This window comes from Babylonia areolata, chromosome 2 (genome assembly GCF_041734735.1).
Source record: "Babylonia areolata isolate BAREFJ2019XMU chromosome 2, ASM4173473v1, whole genome shotgun sequence".
Lineage (NCBI taxonomy): Eukaryota > Metazoa > Mollusca > Gastropoda > Neogastropoda > Buccinidae > Babylonia > Babylonia areolata.
Window position 1 is genome coordinate 13,778,829 of NC_134877.1, and position 15,524 is coordinate 13,794,352.

The 15,524-nt window shown below is 41.0% G+C and overlaps 1 protein-coding gene across 4 annotated transcripts in view; it reads left to right on the forward strand.

The window, feature by feature from the left end:
• LOC143298077 (coiled-coil domain-containing protein 186-like) overlaps positions 1-15,393 on the forward strand; it is a 48,527-nt gene extending 33,134 nt beyond the window's left edge. For 3 of the 4 annotated variants that reach the window (XM_076610760.1, XM_076610768.1, XM_076610777.1), the window contains exons 18-20: positions 2,697-2,720; positions 9,458-9,607; positions 10,161-15,393. In XM_076610760.1, coding sequence (XP_076466875.1) covers positions 2,697-2,720; positions 9,458-9,607; positions 10,161-10,253 — 267 coding nt within the window. In that variant the 3' untranslated portion in view covers positions 10,254-15,393. The remainder of the gene's footprint in view (positions 1-2,696; positions 2,721-9,457; positions 9,608-10,160) is intronic. The other variant, XM_076610786.1, reaches the window with a different exon arrangement.
• Positions 15,394-15,524: the final 131 nt, after the last annotated feature.

Consider the following 15,524-nt stretch of genomic DNA (forward strand, 5'->3'; position numbering starts at 1 on the left):
ACAAATGCCTTAGATCAGTCCAGTATGCATTGTTCTTTCCCATGTGGAGTGAGGGAAGTGATGTGGGGGAGTTTTTTTTTCTTTCTTTGTGGCAATGATAGAGAGAGGTTGGGGTGAAAGGATTTTACCTGTAAGAGCAAAATGTTCTGCAGCAAAAAGTGCATGTGGAGAGGATGTCATGGATAACCCTTTTAAAGATTTGTGTATTGCCAGTCAGCATTGTTGTAGCTTGCAGTCAGCTCAGACGTTTATTTCTTTTTGGTCATATTTTTTTCTTTGTTGTATGGCATTGTGGGTTCATGCATGGTGCTCATGAATGGTATGTCTTTTTTCCCTGGCTGGCTTTGTTGCTCCTTTTTGTTGTTGCTTTTTTTTTTTTTTTTTTACTTTTCATTGTGTCAATCCTCCCCCATAACCTATTCACACACATTTCCTATCATGTGTTGTCCTTTCATCCTGTTTCCCCTCCCCCTTATGTTCTTTTGGTTTTATCAACTGCCTCCACCACCCCACTCCCCCTTTTCATTTGTTGTTGTCAGTTGTTGCTGTTGTATCACAGGCCTTCCCCTTGATGTCTGACCATTGTTTACCCTTTGACCTTCTGTCCTCTCCGCCCTAGCTCTGACTGCTATTATATCACATGCCTCTCTCCTTACCCGTTCAGTATTGGTGTGAACTAGTCTGTTTACACTTCCCTCCTGAACCAGTTGTGGCATATTGAATCTGTACGATGCCTGTTCAGTTTCAGGCCAATTTTAGGCCCGTTTTTTAAGCAAAAAAGCATTGGAACGTTTGGAAGACATGTGGGGCCCATCTATTACTTAAGGAATCAAACCTTAAAGCATAGAGATATTTTGAAGACAATTTTAGGGCCTGTGTCATGTGTTCTTTCGGAATTAAACCTTAAAGTGTAGGGACATTTTGAAGATACAACTTGGGTCCATCTGTTGCATAAAAATTGAAATTTTAAAGCATAGGGACATTTTGAAGACAAAAGTTCGGGCCTGTCTGGTGCACATGAAATAAAGCTTTAAAGTACATGGACATTCTGAAGACAAATTTGGGACCCATCTTAATGCCCCCCACTCCACCACTCGGGACCCCACACACTCTGCTAATCATCATTTCTGTTGCATTCTGATTTTGTTGCTATTTTATGATCTTTTCTTGCTTTCCTGTTGTTTTTTAAATTTGGATTTGTTGGTTTTTTTTTTTTTTTTTTTTTTTTTTTTGTCTTTGCTTCCCCTCCCAACCCTTTTTAGAATTTTTATTTATTTATTTATTCATTTATTTTAATCAGTATTACCTGCTTTCTTGCTGTTAAACTATTATGTTTTTCTTCAGCATTTCCTATAATGCATCAGGTATCTGGGGTGTTGGTGCCTGGTTGTGGATGTAAACCCCCGAACCTTCTCACTCCCTCCGGCTGTAATGTTCTGCTAAAATCTAGTCTCCGTTTAGGAATACTAGGTTGCCTGATTGTCTCTGGGTACAACACCATTCCTTGATTGTTCTGTTCAGAAATAGTGACCCCCTATCTGTGTAGGGTGGATAACATGTGCTGACCAGTTAAAAAACAACAACATATTCTATCCATGGCTGTGTCCTATTGCCAGAATTCTGCTTGCAAATGCTGGAAGACAGGTGTGTTATTCGGATTGCCAGAATAAATGGATAAATCTACACAAATCCCCCAACCATTTCAGTACACTTTGTCCAGAACTGGTGGCTGTACCTCCATTCAGGCTTCCCACCCCCCTTTCACCCAAACTCTCTTATCATGTGATGTATACAGAAAGTTTAGGTGCTTCCTCCTTCGCTATCTCCCTCTCCCCCTCTCCCCCCAACCCTCTTGTCATGTGATGTGTGCAGCCAGTGTAGGTATCTTTTCCCATGCCCCCCCTCACCCCTACACCCGCCTTCCCATTACACACACTACCTTTACCAAATCAGTGTGGTAAACATGCATACACACATTGCCTTTACCTTTCCAGTGTGGTAAATACTGCACACACACACTCTGCCTTTAGCATTTCAGTGCGGTAGATTTGGCATACATACTCTGCTTTTGCCAAATCAGTGTGTTAACTATTGCATACACACACTGTCTTTACACAACACAAACTCTGCCTTTACCAAGTCAGTTTGGTAAATATTGCATACACACACTGTCTTAACCAAGTAAGTGTGGTAAATATTGCATACACACTCTGCCTTTACCAAATTGGGGTGGTTATTATTGCATACACACTCTGCCTTTACCAAATTGGGGTGGTTATTATTGCATACACACTCTACCTTTACCAAATCGGGGTGGTTATTATTGCATACACACTCTACCTTTACCAAATCAGTGTAGTAAATATTGTATCAACGCTCTGCATTTTCCATGTCAGTATGAAATGCTGTTGTTGCCATTCTGCCACCTTCACAATGGAATGGATTGGATTGGATTTCCTTCTTGTGGTTTAGTTTGTGGGTGATCATCTCATACTCAGACTACTCATCGGACTTTATGTTGGTGGCCCATTTTTTAATGTGTGAGTGATTAGCCACTGTAGACTGACACTGTACACCAGAGATATATGTGTTGTTAATATTGTTATCACTGTGTGGATATGTACTTGTGTGTGTGTACATGCGCTAACGTGTGCTGCTGCTGCTAACTTTTGGTGCTTTTTCTTCTCACGTGCCAGCTGAGTGTCCGTAAAGAGGCTCAGGTATAGTACTGGACTCTTTGTCTTTCTCTCTGTCCATCTGATGTGTTGCACGTGTGTGTGGCCCATGGTCCTGGCTTGGTTCTTCAGTTGTGGCCTTCTCTGTGTGACCCACTGCTGTCTGTGGTCACACACCCTTGTTCTCGTTCACTCCACTGGGTTCTGCTGTGTTAGGCTTTGGTTGTCTTTGGTTTGGGGGCAGTCTTTGGTTTTGTTACATTTTGTTCATGGTGCCTTGTTCTTTCCTCTCCTGACTGCTTGCTGTCAGTTGTCATCCGCTTCTTTCCTCTTCCAGACTTTTTGTTTTTTTGTTTTTTTTGTTGACTGGCTGTTTATCTGGTTGACAGTGGGCAGATCAGAATTTCCTTGAGCATGTTCTTCAGAAATGAATTTATTGATTATATTGGTAGTGTGTATTCATGAATTTGAGTGTTACTTTAAACATATATGAATAATTGTTTAAGCTTTTTTATTTGTTTTGTTCAGAATGACACAATTATATTCTTAGAGTTAACATGCTAAAAGGAACCAGAATTTTTGCTCATTATACTTGAGGAGCTGCATTGATGCAGTAGCAGATTGCAATGGCAATAATTGATAATGGCATGGCAGTCATTGAACATTAAAGGGGTTATCCTTTAATCCGTAATTGCACACACACACACACACACACACACACACACACACACACACACAAAACAGCAGTTGAATAGCTTTTACAGTGTACTAGCAGCAATTTCGTGGTATATATATATATGATACAGTTGTGACTGCATTTTGTTGATGTTAAAAAAATTTTTTTGATATCATTGCGTTGGTCTTGCCATGTGTTAAGATTTATGTTTGAATATTAATGTTTTTATATGGTTGCTTGAGAGTTTTGTTAGTTGTCTTTAATGTTTTGTCATTTCAGCATATATTTGACAACATTTTATTTCTAAGCCTTCTTTAACATTAATGTGGCATTTGGAAAAAAAATCTGACATTGATGGAGCAGATGCTAGTCTCTTCCCGTTAATGTGGCAGTTAAGATTAAAAAAAATCCTTTTCAATTTACAAAACACAACATTACGCATATATAAATATATTGTTCACCTGTCCATACACAATTCATACAAATATTCATGCATGAATATACATGTACTTACACAGGTTGATACACATACACACACATGCATACATAATTATGTGTATGACATGACATGGCATTATATCACACCACATCACAATACATTGCAATACAATACAAAACACAATACATTACATTTCATTACATTACTATGATGAAAAAAAAGCATTACAGAGCTAAAATGCAGTCACAAGTAATACAGGAAGATGCAATTTGTTTGTTGCTGCACAATAATGAATTTTCAGCGAGATAGTAAAAATGGGTGTGTGGAAAAACTTGAAGAGCATTTGCATAAAAGCCAAGCATTGCTTTTTTGATAAAACATAAAATTGCTGAACAAAACTAGTGTGACAGATTTTAGTGTTCATATTGATGTGAGAGTTTTTAGTGTCCCCTGATATTTTTGATACAGTTTTTAGTGTCCCTTGATATTGATATGTTTTAGTAATAATATACTAATAATAATGGATACTTATATAGCACACTATCCAGAAATCTGCTCTAGGTGCTTTACAAAAACGCTTTGTTAACATAAAAACATTACATCTATGTTACACACACACACACACACACACACACACACACACACACACACACACACACACACACACACACACACACACACACACACACACACACACACACACACACACACACACACATTTTAACAATACATGTGTATCGAACAGCTACCCAAACACATACGCACACATAGGCAGGCACAAACTTACACAAACTCACGCACACACAATACACATTCATATACACTCATGTAGTTATGTACACATACATATGTATACACACATAGTCAAGCTCAGCTAACGCAAAGGAAGTGGACCTGCCACAATTGAACTTACTGCTGAGGGAAAAGGTGGGTTTTGAGGCGAGATTTAAAAGATGCGAGGGAATCAGAATGACGGAGGTTATCAGGGAGCTTGTTCCATGTCTTCAGCGATTGAAAAGAAAACGATCTGTGTCCATAGGTCTTAGTGTCCCATGGTATTGATGTGACTTGTTTTGATGTTGTTTGATATTGATGTGACAGTTGTTATTGTTCCTTCATACTGATGTGGCAGTTTTTAGTGTCCATTGATATTGATGTGACAGCTTTTAGTGTCTCTTGATATTGATGTTGAAGTTTTTAGTGCCCCTTGATATTGATGTGACAGGTTTTAGAGGAGGAAGAGGGTTTTTTTTGTTTAATGTCCCATCACACATACTTGTGATTGTAGACATTTGCTTAGAGTGTTGATTTTTACATTTGAGTGTCATCATGTAGGAGAGGAGGGGGAGGGGGATGCATAGTGAGTTTGGGGGAAACTGGGTAAATGGAGGTTGGAATTTGAAATAAATATCTGAGTACAGCTACCAAAAAATTACTTAAATTATTTTGTAAAAAAGAAGTTATTTATCTAACAGCTGATAACGAATGCAAAAAAATAAAAACATCAACAGGTTTTAGTGTCCTTCAGTGTTAATGTAACAGAGTTAGTGTCCCTTAATATTGATGTGACAGTTTTTAGTGTTCCTTCATATTGATGTGACGGCATTTAGTGTCCTTGATATCTGTGTAACAGTTTTTCGTGTCCCCTGATATTGATGTGACAGCTTTTAGTGTCCCTTAACCCATTCCACGCCTATGAAGTGTCAGTTGACATCCTGGATAAAGTGCTTTGTCAGTGCCACAAAAATATCCACTGACATCCAGCATCTGTTCCAATGTTTCTCTTACCTGATTTGATTCAATAAACAAACACTGAACAGTTAGCTTGATCTGTCTGTAGCATAAAGATATTATTTAAATGAGTATTCATCAGGAGGAAAACCCCTTTCTTCTTGTTATTGATTTGCTGACTGGACCATGTGGAAGAACCATGAACAGGGGTTTTGGCTCGTTTGCAAAAAAGGTGTCTGAAAGTTTGTCCATTAAAGACAGTGACTTCAGTCAGCAGATTTACACAGCTTCAAAGGCAGTGCAAGTGATTATGGATAAGTATAACAATGGAGATGGATCTCTCGTGTCAATGATTTGTAAGAACATGAAGGTAATGACAACAACAGTGACAGAACTGACAACAGCATTGAATTCTTGTTCAGTCCATCGATCAAAGCACACAGCATTTTTGAGTGAGTGACTGTGACTGATGGACTGAGATGGGCTGAGCATGTGTGAATATGTGAGTAGTGCAGGAAGGGGGCCATGGACATAAGTGAGCTGCTGCTTTCACTGAATACTGCTGTGGAATGAACAACAGCCTATGATTCAGTATTTTCATGATACCCAGTGTTGAAAATGTAAAAGACAAACACATATTAAAAAAATTTGTTTACATGCTTTCATCACTGATCATATGAAGGATTTAATTGTAGATGAGGCAAACTGACATATTCAGCAGCTAGCCAGCCCAGTTTCAACCTATAGTGAGTTTTATGGAAGAGATTGCCTCTCTTCAGGGGGAACTCTGATATCGCAAAGCTTGACTGCTTAACGTATGATTGACCTCTAATGTTGACTGAACCCATGTTTGTCATTATTCACTGATATGTATACAGGAGTTGTGATTGTTATTATAAACTTAGAAACAGTTTTATTTTCATGTACAGGTATAAACTGACAACAAACATGTCATTTCCAGCTGTATTTTTATCTTTCCTTTTTGGGTGCCATTCTGAGAAGGCGGAAATTGACTTTTTGTTGCATAAAAATTATTGTTTATTATCTTCTTTTTGAAGTGCCTGAATAGTTACATGCTACCAAAATAATCGTGGGGAAATAGCACAGATACAGAATTCTCATTCATTTTTCAAAGCAAAAACATTTTCTTTCTTTCTGTATCTCTTACAGTTTCTGTGCTAGATATTGTCTTTATTTACTACCTCTGAATCCTCAAAATTCCTTCGCAAGGGGAAAGCACCTTTTAACATTTTTCTCTGGCACTTAGAGGACTAATATTGATGTGTTAGTGTTTAGTGTCCTTTGATATTGATCTTAAAGTTTTTATGGTCCTTTGATATTGAACTTGCTGATTTTAGTATTCCTTAAGTTTTAGTGTTTTGTGGCAGTTTGTTGGTTTCCTTTGCATTGATGTGTTTGTGTGTATTGTCCCTTCACATTTAATGATTTATGTGAAAGTTTTTAGTATCCGTTGGCATTTGTGTGGCTATGTTTAATGTCACTGAGAATTAGAGTGTCAGCGTTTACTTTCCCCATAGCACTGATGATGGCAGTGTGTAATGTCCGATTAACATTGATGTCTGTGTTTAATGTCCATTAACATTGATGTAAGTGTTTAATGCCCCATAACATTGATTACAATGTTTAATGTCCCATAAACATTATTGGCAGTATTAAATATCCCACTAACAATGATATGGCAGTGTTTAATATCCCATCTACATTTATGTGGCAGTGTTTGATATCCCATTAACAGTGATATGGCAGTGTTTAATGTCTGATTAACATTGATGGCACTATTGGCAGTGTTTAAACTTCCATAAATATTGATGTGGCAGTGTTTAGTGTTCCATTAACATTGATGCAGCAGTGTTTAACTCCTTGTCTTCCAAAGAAATTGTGATTCCTGTGTGTGATTTTCATGTAAGTGCAAAAAAAAAAAAAAAAAGAAGAAAAGTTTACTACTTTTTCAAAGATATCTCCTTGAAATTTTGCTTGACAATTGCTCATATAACACTACACATATGATAGTTATGTTAATTCTGTTGTATAATTCTTGTTTCTGAATCCCAGTCAAAGAATATTTCTATGAAATCAACTAGTTAAACTACAACTTCTTCTTTGTTCGTGGGATGCAACTCCCACATACACTCGTGTATACACGAGTGGGCTTTTACATGCATGACTGTCTTTACCCTGCTATGTAGGCAGCCGTACTCCGTTTTCATGGGTTGTACATGCTGGGTAAGTTCTTGTTTCCGTAACACACTGAATGCTGACATGGATTACAGGATCTTTAACATACGTATTTGATCTTCTGCTTGTGTATTCACAAGAAGAGGAGGGTTCAGGCACAAGCAGGTCTGCACATATGTTGACCTGGATCGGAAAAATCTCATCCATTTACCCACCAGGCAATGTTACCAAGATTTGAACCCGGGATCCTCAGATTGAAAGTCCAACGCTTTAACCACTTGGCTGTTGCGCCCATCATTGGTTGAATATTTTCTGCATACCAGTTAATTCCAGGATTTGTAATCAAAATTATTGATGCCAACCCCACTGGCATAGAGTGTCCAGCCAGACCAGGCAGTGACAGTGAAAAGGTTCTCAGAAAAAAAAGTGCTTTTCTTTGAAAAGAACAGACTGACTTCCATGCAACAGGTGTATCAACATTCTACAGGTGGAAAGGTAGGGACTTTCCATGCATTAGGTGTATCAGCATGCAGGTCGAGTGGCTGATGGGGACTTCGTGCAACAGGCGTGTCAACATCATCCAGGTAGAGTGACTGGTGGTGACTTCCATGCAACAGGTGTTTCAACATTAAACTAGTAGAAACGAGAAAAAGGGGAATTACTGGCAGGGACTTCCAGAATTTGCAGCCAGGCAGCAGCGTGATATATCAGTGTGGTTCGTCCGCCGGGATCGACGAGGACCATCTAGTCATCCTGGAGGTGGGTGGGTTGGGCTCTGTGGGTGCGCAGATGACTGGTCAGGCCAATCCGCGCCTGGAAGGTTCTGACGCAGTGTAGACAGGATGGTGGCGGCTGTCGGGGACTTGCTGACACTGCTTTTCCTGGCCTGTCTGCGTTGCTCTGCATGAAGGATGACTGATGACTTGCGCGATGACTTTGTTTATAGTGAGGAGGAGTTGCGCACCGTTGACCTCACTCTCTTGTCCGAGACCGTCTGTATCCAGTGGCAAGACGAGGTCAAGACGACTGGAGATGGAAACGGATGCAGTGGATGACCAGGAGGTCCTATGTGCCTCATCCTGCCCTCAGCACTCCACAGTGCTCTGCTGCAACCGCCTTCCCCTCCGTTGAACCATAAAGATTATCTTCCGCAGAGTCTGCTGGATCCAGTCTTCACATGCTTGGGTAGACAAGCCCTAACTCACCGAGGGTTTGAGACCTGTCGGCTACCCTCACCTAGTTCAGCCAGCCTGTCAAAGTCGTTGCCCGGGGGTTGGGTGCTGCTGCATGCTAGTAGCTTCTAGGACCCATAGGTGAGAGCTGGGTGCTGGTGGGGACCAACAGAGGACGAACCACTCCCGGAAGAGTGTGACAAGCCCCCCCCTCTAGAGGTACTACCCCTCCCGTGCACCCCCTATGTACTAGACAGTGGTGTGATATATCAGTGCTGATATACCAGGCAGCAGTGCAATATTTCTTTGCTGATGTACCAGGCAGTAGCATGATTTATCAGTGCTGATGTACCAGGCAACATTGTGATGTATCAGCTATGTTCCAGGCAGCAGTATGATGTATCCGTGCTGATGTACCAGGCAGCAGTATAACATCAGTGCTGATGTACCTGATGGGCAGTGTGATGTATCTTCCTGATGGCAGTGTGATGTATCTAACAGCTGTGTGATGTATCAGTGCTGATGTATCCATGTGGCAGTGGTGATGAAGTGGGTGACTGTGTTGCAGGCTCTGTTGGCACGTAAGGGGGGCATTATGGCATCGGTGTACAGCCATCACCAACAGGATGGAGCCATGACCCTGGACCTCTCCCTGCAGATCAACCAGAAACTGCAGGCTGTGCTTGAGGACACACTCCTTAAAAACATCACGCTCAAGGTAATCCCCACCCCTACACATGCACACACACACACACACCAGATCTTTTTGTCCAGTTATGTGTGGGTGCTGTGTGCGCACATGCATTTAAAGGTAGTTAAAAGACAATAAAATTTAAGATAGAATGAATAAAAATGGACCTTGTTCAGTGACATTGTACGAGCTTGCACACATGTACATATATTGTGTGGATTCCTCAAACATGAAAAGTATCTGCATTCAGTTGAAAAATTTCAGTTACACCCAGGTCCCACAGTACACAACACACTGAGAGTAGGAGATACTGAGAACAGAAATTGACACCTAATGTTTGGTTGAGATGTGTGTGGGTGTGTATGTCAGTGTGTGTGTGTGTATGTGTTGTAAGAAAGTCTTTATACATCAATGAAAGACACTGACATGTGGTGGGGTGGCGTATGTGTCTTTGTTTTTGTTGGTGTGACTGGCTGTCAGAACAACTGAGCTAGTGTGCTGCTGTGCATGTGGTGTTCCCCTTCCTGCCTGCTGTGGGATGATGACAGGATGAAAACAATGCAATGTATCATTGTTGCAGGAGAATCTGGACACACTTGGAGCAGAGATTGCCCGCCTGTCCCAGGAGAACCGAAGGCTGCAGCTACATCTACAGGGGCTGGACTCCCAGTGAAATGGGTGCAGCAAAGTCTGTATGTCTGACTGCTGTGCTGTGCTGTGGTCCTGTGCAGCACACCAGGCCTGCTTCGTTTTGTGTTCCATGTGTCTTCATGGGTTGGTGTGTGGCCGTCATGTGACCTAGTTATTTGTGTGGCTTGTCATGTGACCTGGTTAGTGTGTGGCCATCATGGGACCTGGTTACTGTGTTGTCATTATATGACCTGGTTAGTGTGGTCATCACGCGACCTGGTTACTGTGTGGCCATCCAGTGACCTTGATAGCATGCGGCCATCATGTGACCTCATTAATGTGTGGCCATTATGTGACATAGTTTGTGGTAGCTATCATGTGACCTGGTTACATGTGTGACTATCAGGACAGCTGTGTGTTGGGCGGAAAAACATGTGTGACAGTAGAGAACAGTGGGTGGCCTTGGTTTTCACATAGGAAAGTGTTTTGGTTTCCTGGCAGTGTGTTTGGGGATTCATCTGTGCATGTTGTAGGATGCTGCAGCAGCAACAGTGTCGATGGTCCAGAAAACCAGGGAGGGTGAGGGCGTTGGGGTGTAGCTGTGCTGTGACCCTTTGAGAGACGAGGTGTGAGGGGGGAGAGGGGGTCATAGCTGCTCCTTTGTGACAGTGAGAGAGCTCTCCCTTCCACATGCACTGTCCGCTGTCCTTCACTGTGCCCTGTGTTCCACTGGACAGCCCTCATGATCCATTTGTCAGACCACAAATTTGCTGTAGACTGGTGAACTGGTTGGTGTCCATGTCTACAGTGTGTGCTTACCTCTGCAACCTTTTAGCAAAGGATAGTGTGCTGTCTTCCTGCATCAACTATGTACATGGTCCTCATTGACCTATGACATGGATATGTGTGTGTGTGTGTGTGTGTGTGTGTGTGTGTGTGTGTGTATGGTAGTACTGTCACAGATTGCTCTGTGAAATTTTAGCTGCTTCCCTGGAGGATAGCATGTTGCCAGAGTGCAGCACCAGCCCAGTGAGTGTAGATTTTTCTACAGAATTTTGCCAGGGACAATGTTCTTTTTGCTGTGGATTCTTATATGTGCAGTAAGTGCATGCTTCACAAGGGATCCTGGTTTTCATCTCATGAATAACAAAAAGCAGCACTCAAAGCACCACTCGGAACTCAGAACTGAACAAGTAGTCTATGCATGCTTACATTTGGGTATATAGCCTGTGGTGTATGGGTGCGATTTGTACAAGGCTGACAACGAGCAGTTGATATGGATAGGGTATTGCTGAAAGAAGTGCGTGTTTTGGGTAGTACATTGTCAGTTTCACTGAAAATGGGTGTCCATTTTGCCATGACATGTCAGTGTGTTCTCTGTCAGTTGATCTCTGTCACTCAGTCTAGTCTTTTGTTGAGTGTCTTGTTGGGCAGTATTATGTTCACACGACTGATGCCAGCAAAATCATTGACAATATTATGAAATCCATGCACTATCATTGAATAACCAGCAGTGTGAGAAAACTGTTTGTCTGCATTTTTTTTTTTACTCCTACATGGTAAACTTGACCATGGAATGCAGAACGTTATTAATCTTTTCTTACTTTTTTTCTTCTCTTATTAGTCTTTGTGTTGATTGTGATGTGGTGGTGTGATGGTTTGGTTGCACAAAGATCAGTGACAAGCTATGTAACCTCTACCCCTAAAAAACACAACTAAGATGAGCCAGGTATATAAAAGATAACAGTAATAACCTTTTAGAACATAAATGCACACATGAATTAAAAATTACAGTGCAGCAATAATATCACATACTCTTGTACTCATATATATTGATACATGCATTGACATAATATAGAGAAACTCACCTGTTTATTTCATACATGTCACATCTTCCTGTGTTTTTTAAAGTTTCATTCAGCATTCAGTTCAGAAACATTTTGTTGTTGTTGAGGGGTATGGGGATGTTACAAATTTCTACAATGTCCCATTTTTTAATGTGATTACAGGATTTGAATTTGTATGTTTGCTACAATATTTTCTTTTAGTTGCATAATGCATGGCGTTTGTTTTTTTCTGTTTTTGTTTTATCTTGTACAATGGATATTAAATTTAGACATTAGATTATCAGTATCATGTGTCAGTATTGTGGGTTTCTTGGTTATTGTATGAGGTAGCTTAGAAGTGGACACTGTATGACTGCTTCTTAATTGTATCATTTTTATACATTTATGCCCCAAGTACCATGATTATCAGTACTGAAATTAGCCCCATTATGAGGGGTCTGGTGGTTTTCATGTGAGGGTGGGGAGTGTATGCAGGCATGCACACACACACACACATTATGACAGATCATTTTGGTGATTTACAAAAGGGTAGTTTGTGCAGACAGGCAGACTTACATGATGTCATATTTGTCAGTCCACTGTGCTCGAGGTGGCATTCCTTTGTGTTGTGTTGTGTTGTGCATTGCTGTCAAACGATTCTGTGACTGAGGACTAGCTTTCAGACATTGTCTGTTCCTGTGTTGGGGTCCGTTATCTTTTTTACCCACCATGACTGTGCTGGCATGCACAGAACAGTTTTGGTTTGCTTTATGTGTAGTTATATCAGTGGACATTGCAGTAAGTCAGCTTGTGTTTGGGATAATTTATATTTTAGTTTTTACAGATTGTACATGTAGAGAGTTTTTTGTTTTAATAGTTTGGGGACATTTATTTGTGTCACTCATTTACCAGTGTAGATGCTGTGACTTGAATGTGATAGTGTCACTTGGTTTAAACACACACGTTAATGCACACACACCTGTTGATGTTCACACACACTCACATACATACCTGTTGACAGAACCATCAGGCTCTCTCATGTGGCTGTGAAGATGAGTGCCAATGCCCTGAAGCAGGCAGTGCTTTGTGCTTGTTGGGGAGTCAGTCACTGCTGTCTTGTCCACAGATGTTTGTTGGGTGGTGTAGTACACATTCCTCACCTCTCTGGAATGTCCACTGCTCTCCTATGCATCACCATAAACCCCCTCTTTTCCAGTGTGCTTGCATTATGTATATATCTTTGCCCATCACAGTGGATTTTTTCACATTTTTGCCAGGAACAATTTTCCTTTTGCCATGGGTTCTTTTTCGTATGCCAGGCAATCATCTGATGAAAGACTAGCACTCAGACCACTGCTCAGAACAGAAGTTGGGTTTGCTGATGTGTAGCAGTGGTAGGATGGGGTACAGGACAGTGGGAAAAAAACAAACCTGCATGTGTAGAATGAAGACAAAGTTTTACATGTGCAAATTGTAATGTGGTACTGTTTTTACCTTTTAATTCAGCTGTGATTAGAGTATTTGGAAGCACTTGTGTGACATCATCTGTGATCGTGTGCAACAGTTCAGAGTGAATGTTTTAAAAACTGAATGTGTGAATATAAATATGTATTATCTTTTTATGGTTTATTATTTTATGTATACATATTAGTTTGTTTAAGAATCAAAAATGACTGTTGCTGTAATGTTCAGTGACCAAGAAGCTTGGTGATACTGGTGTGTAGTGGGTGGCAGGAACAGGACTTTGGAACATTCCATTTTTGTTGGCCAAGTCAAAGACAGGAGGTCTGTGTGACTTGAGGGGGCCATGAAAACAGTCATACAGAGGGAACATACGTGTTCGTGGTAGTGCCTGGACATAGGGACAGGTCATTAGGGCATTGTTTCTCCATCAGGAAATACCATTTGCTCCGTCACATGAGACATGATCTTTTTTGTTGGTTTTTAAATAGGTAAACCCCTCAACCACCACAAACTCTATTTTGTAGTAATTCCCAACGCCAACCATTTAATTTCAGCTGCAACTTAATATTAAATTTTTATGAGTGTCATATGCTTCAGAAAGGAGGTTGTGGATTCTTTGGATGGGGGTGTGTTGATCTTCATGTGGAATTGGGTGATCAGGATTTTTAAAAAAAAACAGTTCTGGTTCCATCGCCTGCAGTACAGCCTCCTTACTTGCTGGCAATGTTCCGTGATGATATGCTGAAGCTAGCTTTCACCTTGATGTGAGACAGGTGGTGTCAGGTCAAAATTACACAACCTGTGATCATTGACGGATGTCGGCACACACAGCATATGGCAGTGTGAAACGGGTCATGTCTCTGGGCTCAGAGTGATGAGTGTGGGTCAACAAAGTGCTGTCACATTGCCAGGTTCTCATTGACGAGGGTGTGGACAGTCTGGGGACATGACTGGTGTCCATTGTTCTGTGTGGGAAGGAAAGCCAGAAATAGCCTGTAACAACAGAAGGGAACACAGAAAGTGGAGGTAAGGGAAGGTCAAGGCGTGTGGTGCTGTGGTGTCAGCCACAACACAGACCATGTGACTGTTTCCCCTGGGAGGGATGTTTTGTGTGAGTGGTGATGATGAAGGTCCCTACTGCTGTGTTAGTTTCAGTCTTCACCCAACTGTCGGGGAATTTTGTCCTCTTTTCTGCCCTTTCCTCCTTTCTACTATGGTGTATGCCTTTTTCCGGCTTTCCAGTGTGTATAGTGTCCCCTGCAGCCACTGAGGGTATCTTTGCGCTCAGTGACTAGGCTCTTTGACTTATATGCTGCTTTTTGTGTGCTCAACAGGTAATGCTGCACTTTGTAAAATGAGTTATTCTTTCCCAGCGATTTGTGATGACGTTTTTCCTTTCAGTCCACTGGTGGGAAATATGGTGGACTGGTCCAAGTGAAAGACCCATTGTGGGGTAAGTGGCTGTAAGGTGGTCACTTTGCCTGGTTTTGTTTTAGTTAAGCACAGTTTTTGTCTATTATTTTGCTTTTGTGCCAGACTTACACAGTCCTTCCTGTGTGGCTATGGAATGTGTCAGTCTGTTGCTGTCCAACATTGGCTTTCTCACCTACTCTTTGTTCTTTTGCTTGAGGTGTTTTGGGAGCGCACTGTTAGAGGGTTACACACTCATTTGTTTTTTCATCATGTTATAGCCCGCATGTTAGAAAAAAAAAGTGGTTAGACTTTCATGCTTTGTCTTTTTTTGTGGAAGTAGACCTTCATGTACACAGCATGGGACTGAACTTTAATTTATGATGTTAGTTGATTTTATTTGGTGTCTGAATGTGTGACAAACCATTGTGATGGAAATGTAAATTGATATTTTGTGTGAATGGAATAAATCTGAAAACCAAAGGATATGTGTATAAGTTACAACCTTTGTTCCTGTGTGCATGTTTCGGGGGAGATGGCAAGAAGAGAAGATTACAAGTATCACAACCTATACCTGTTTCATTATCAGTTAAGGGACGTATAGAAATGCACAC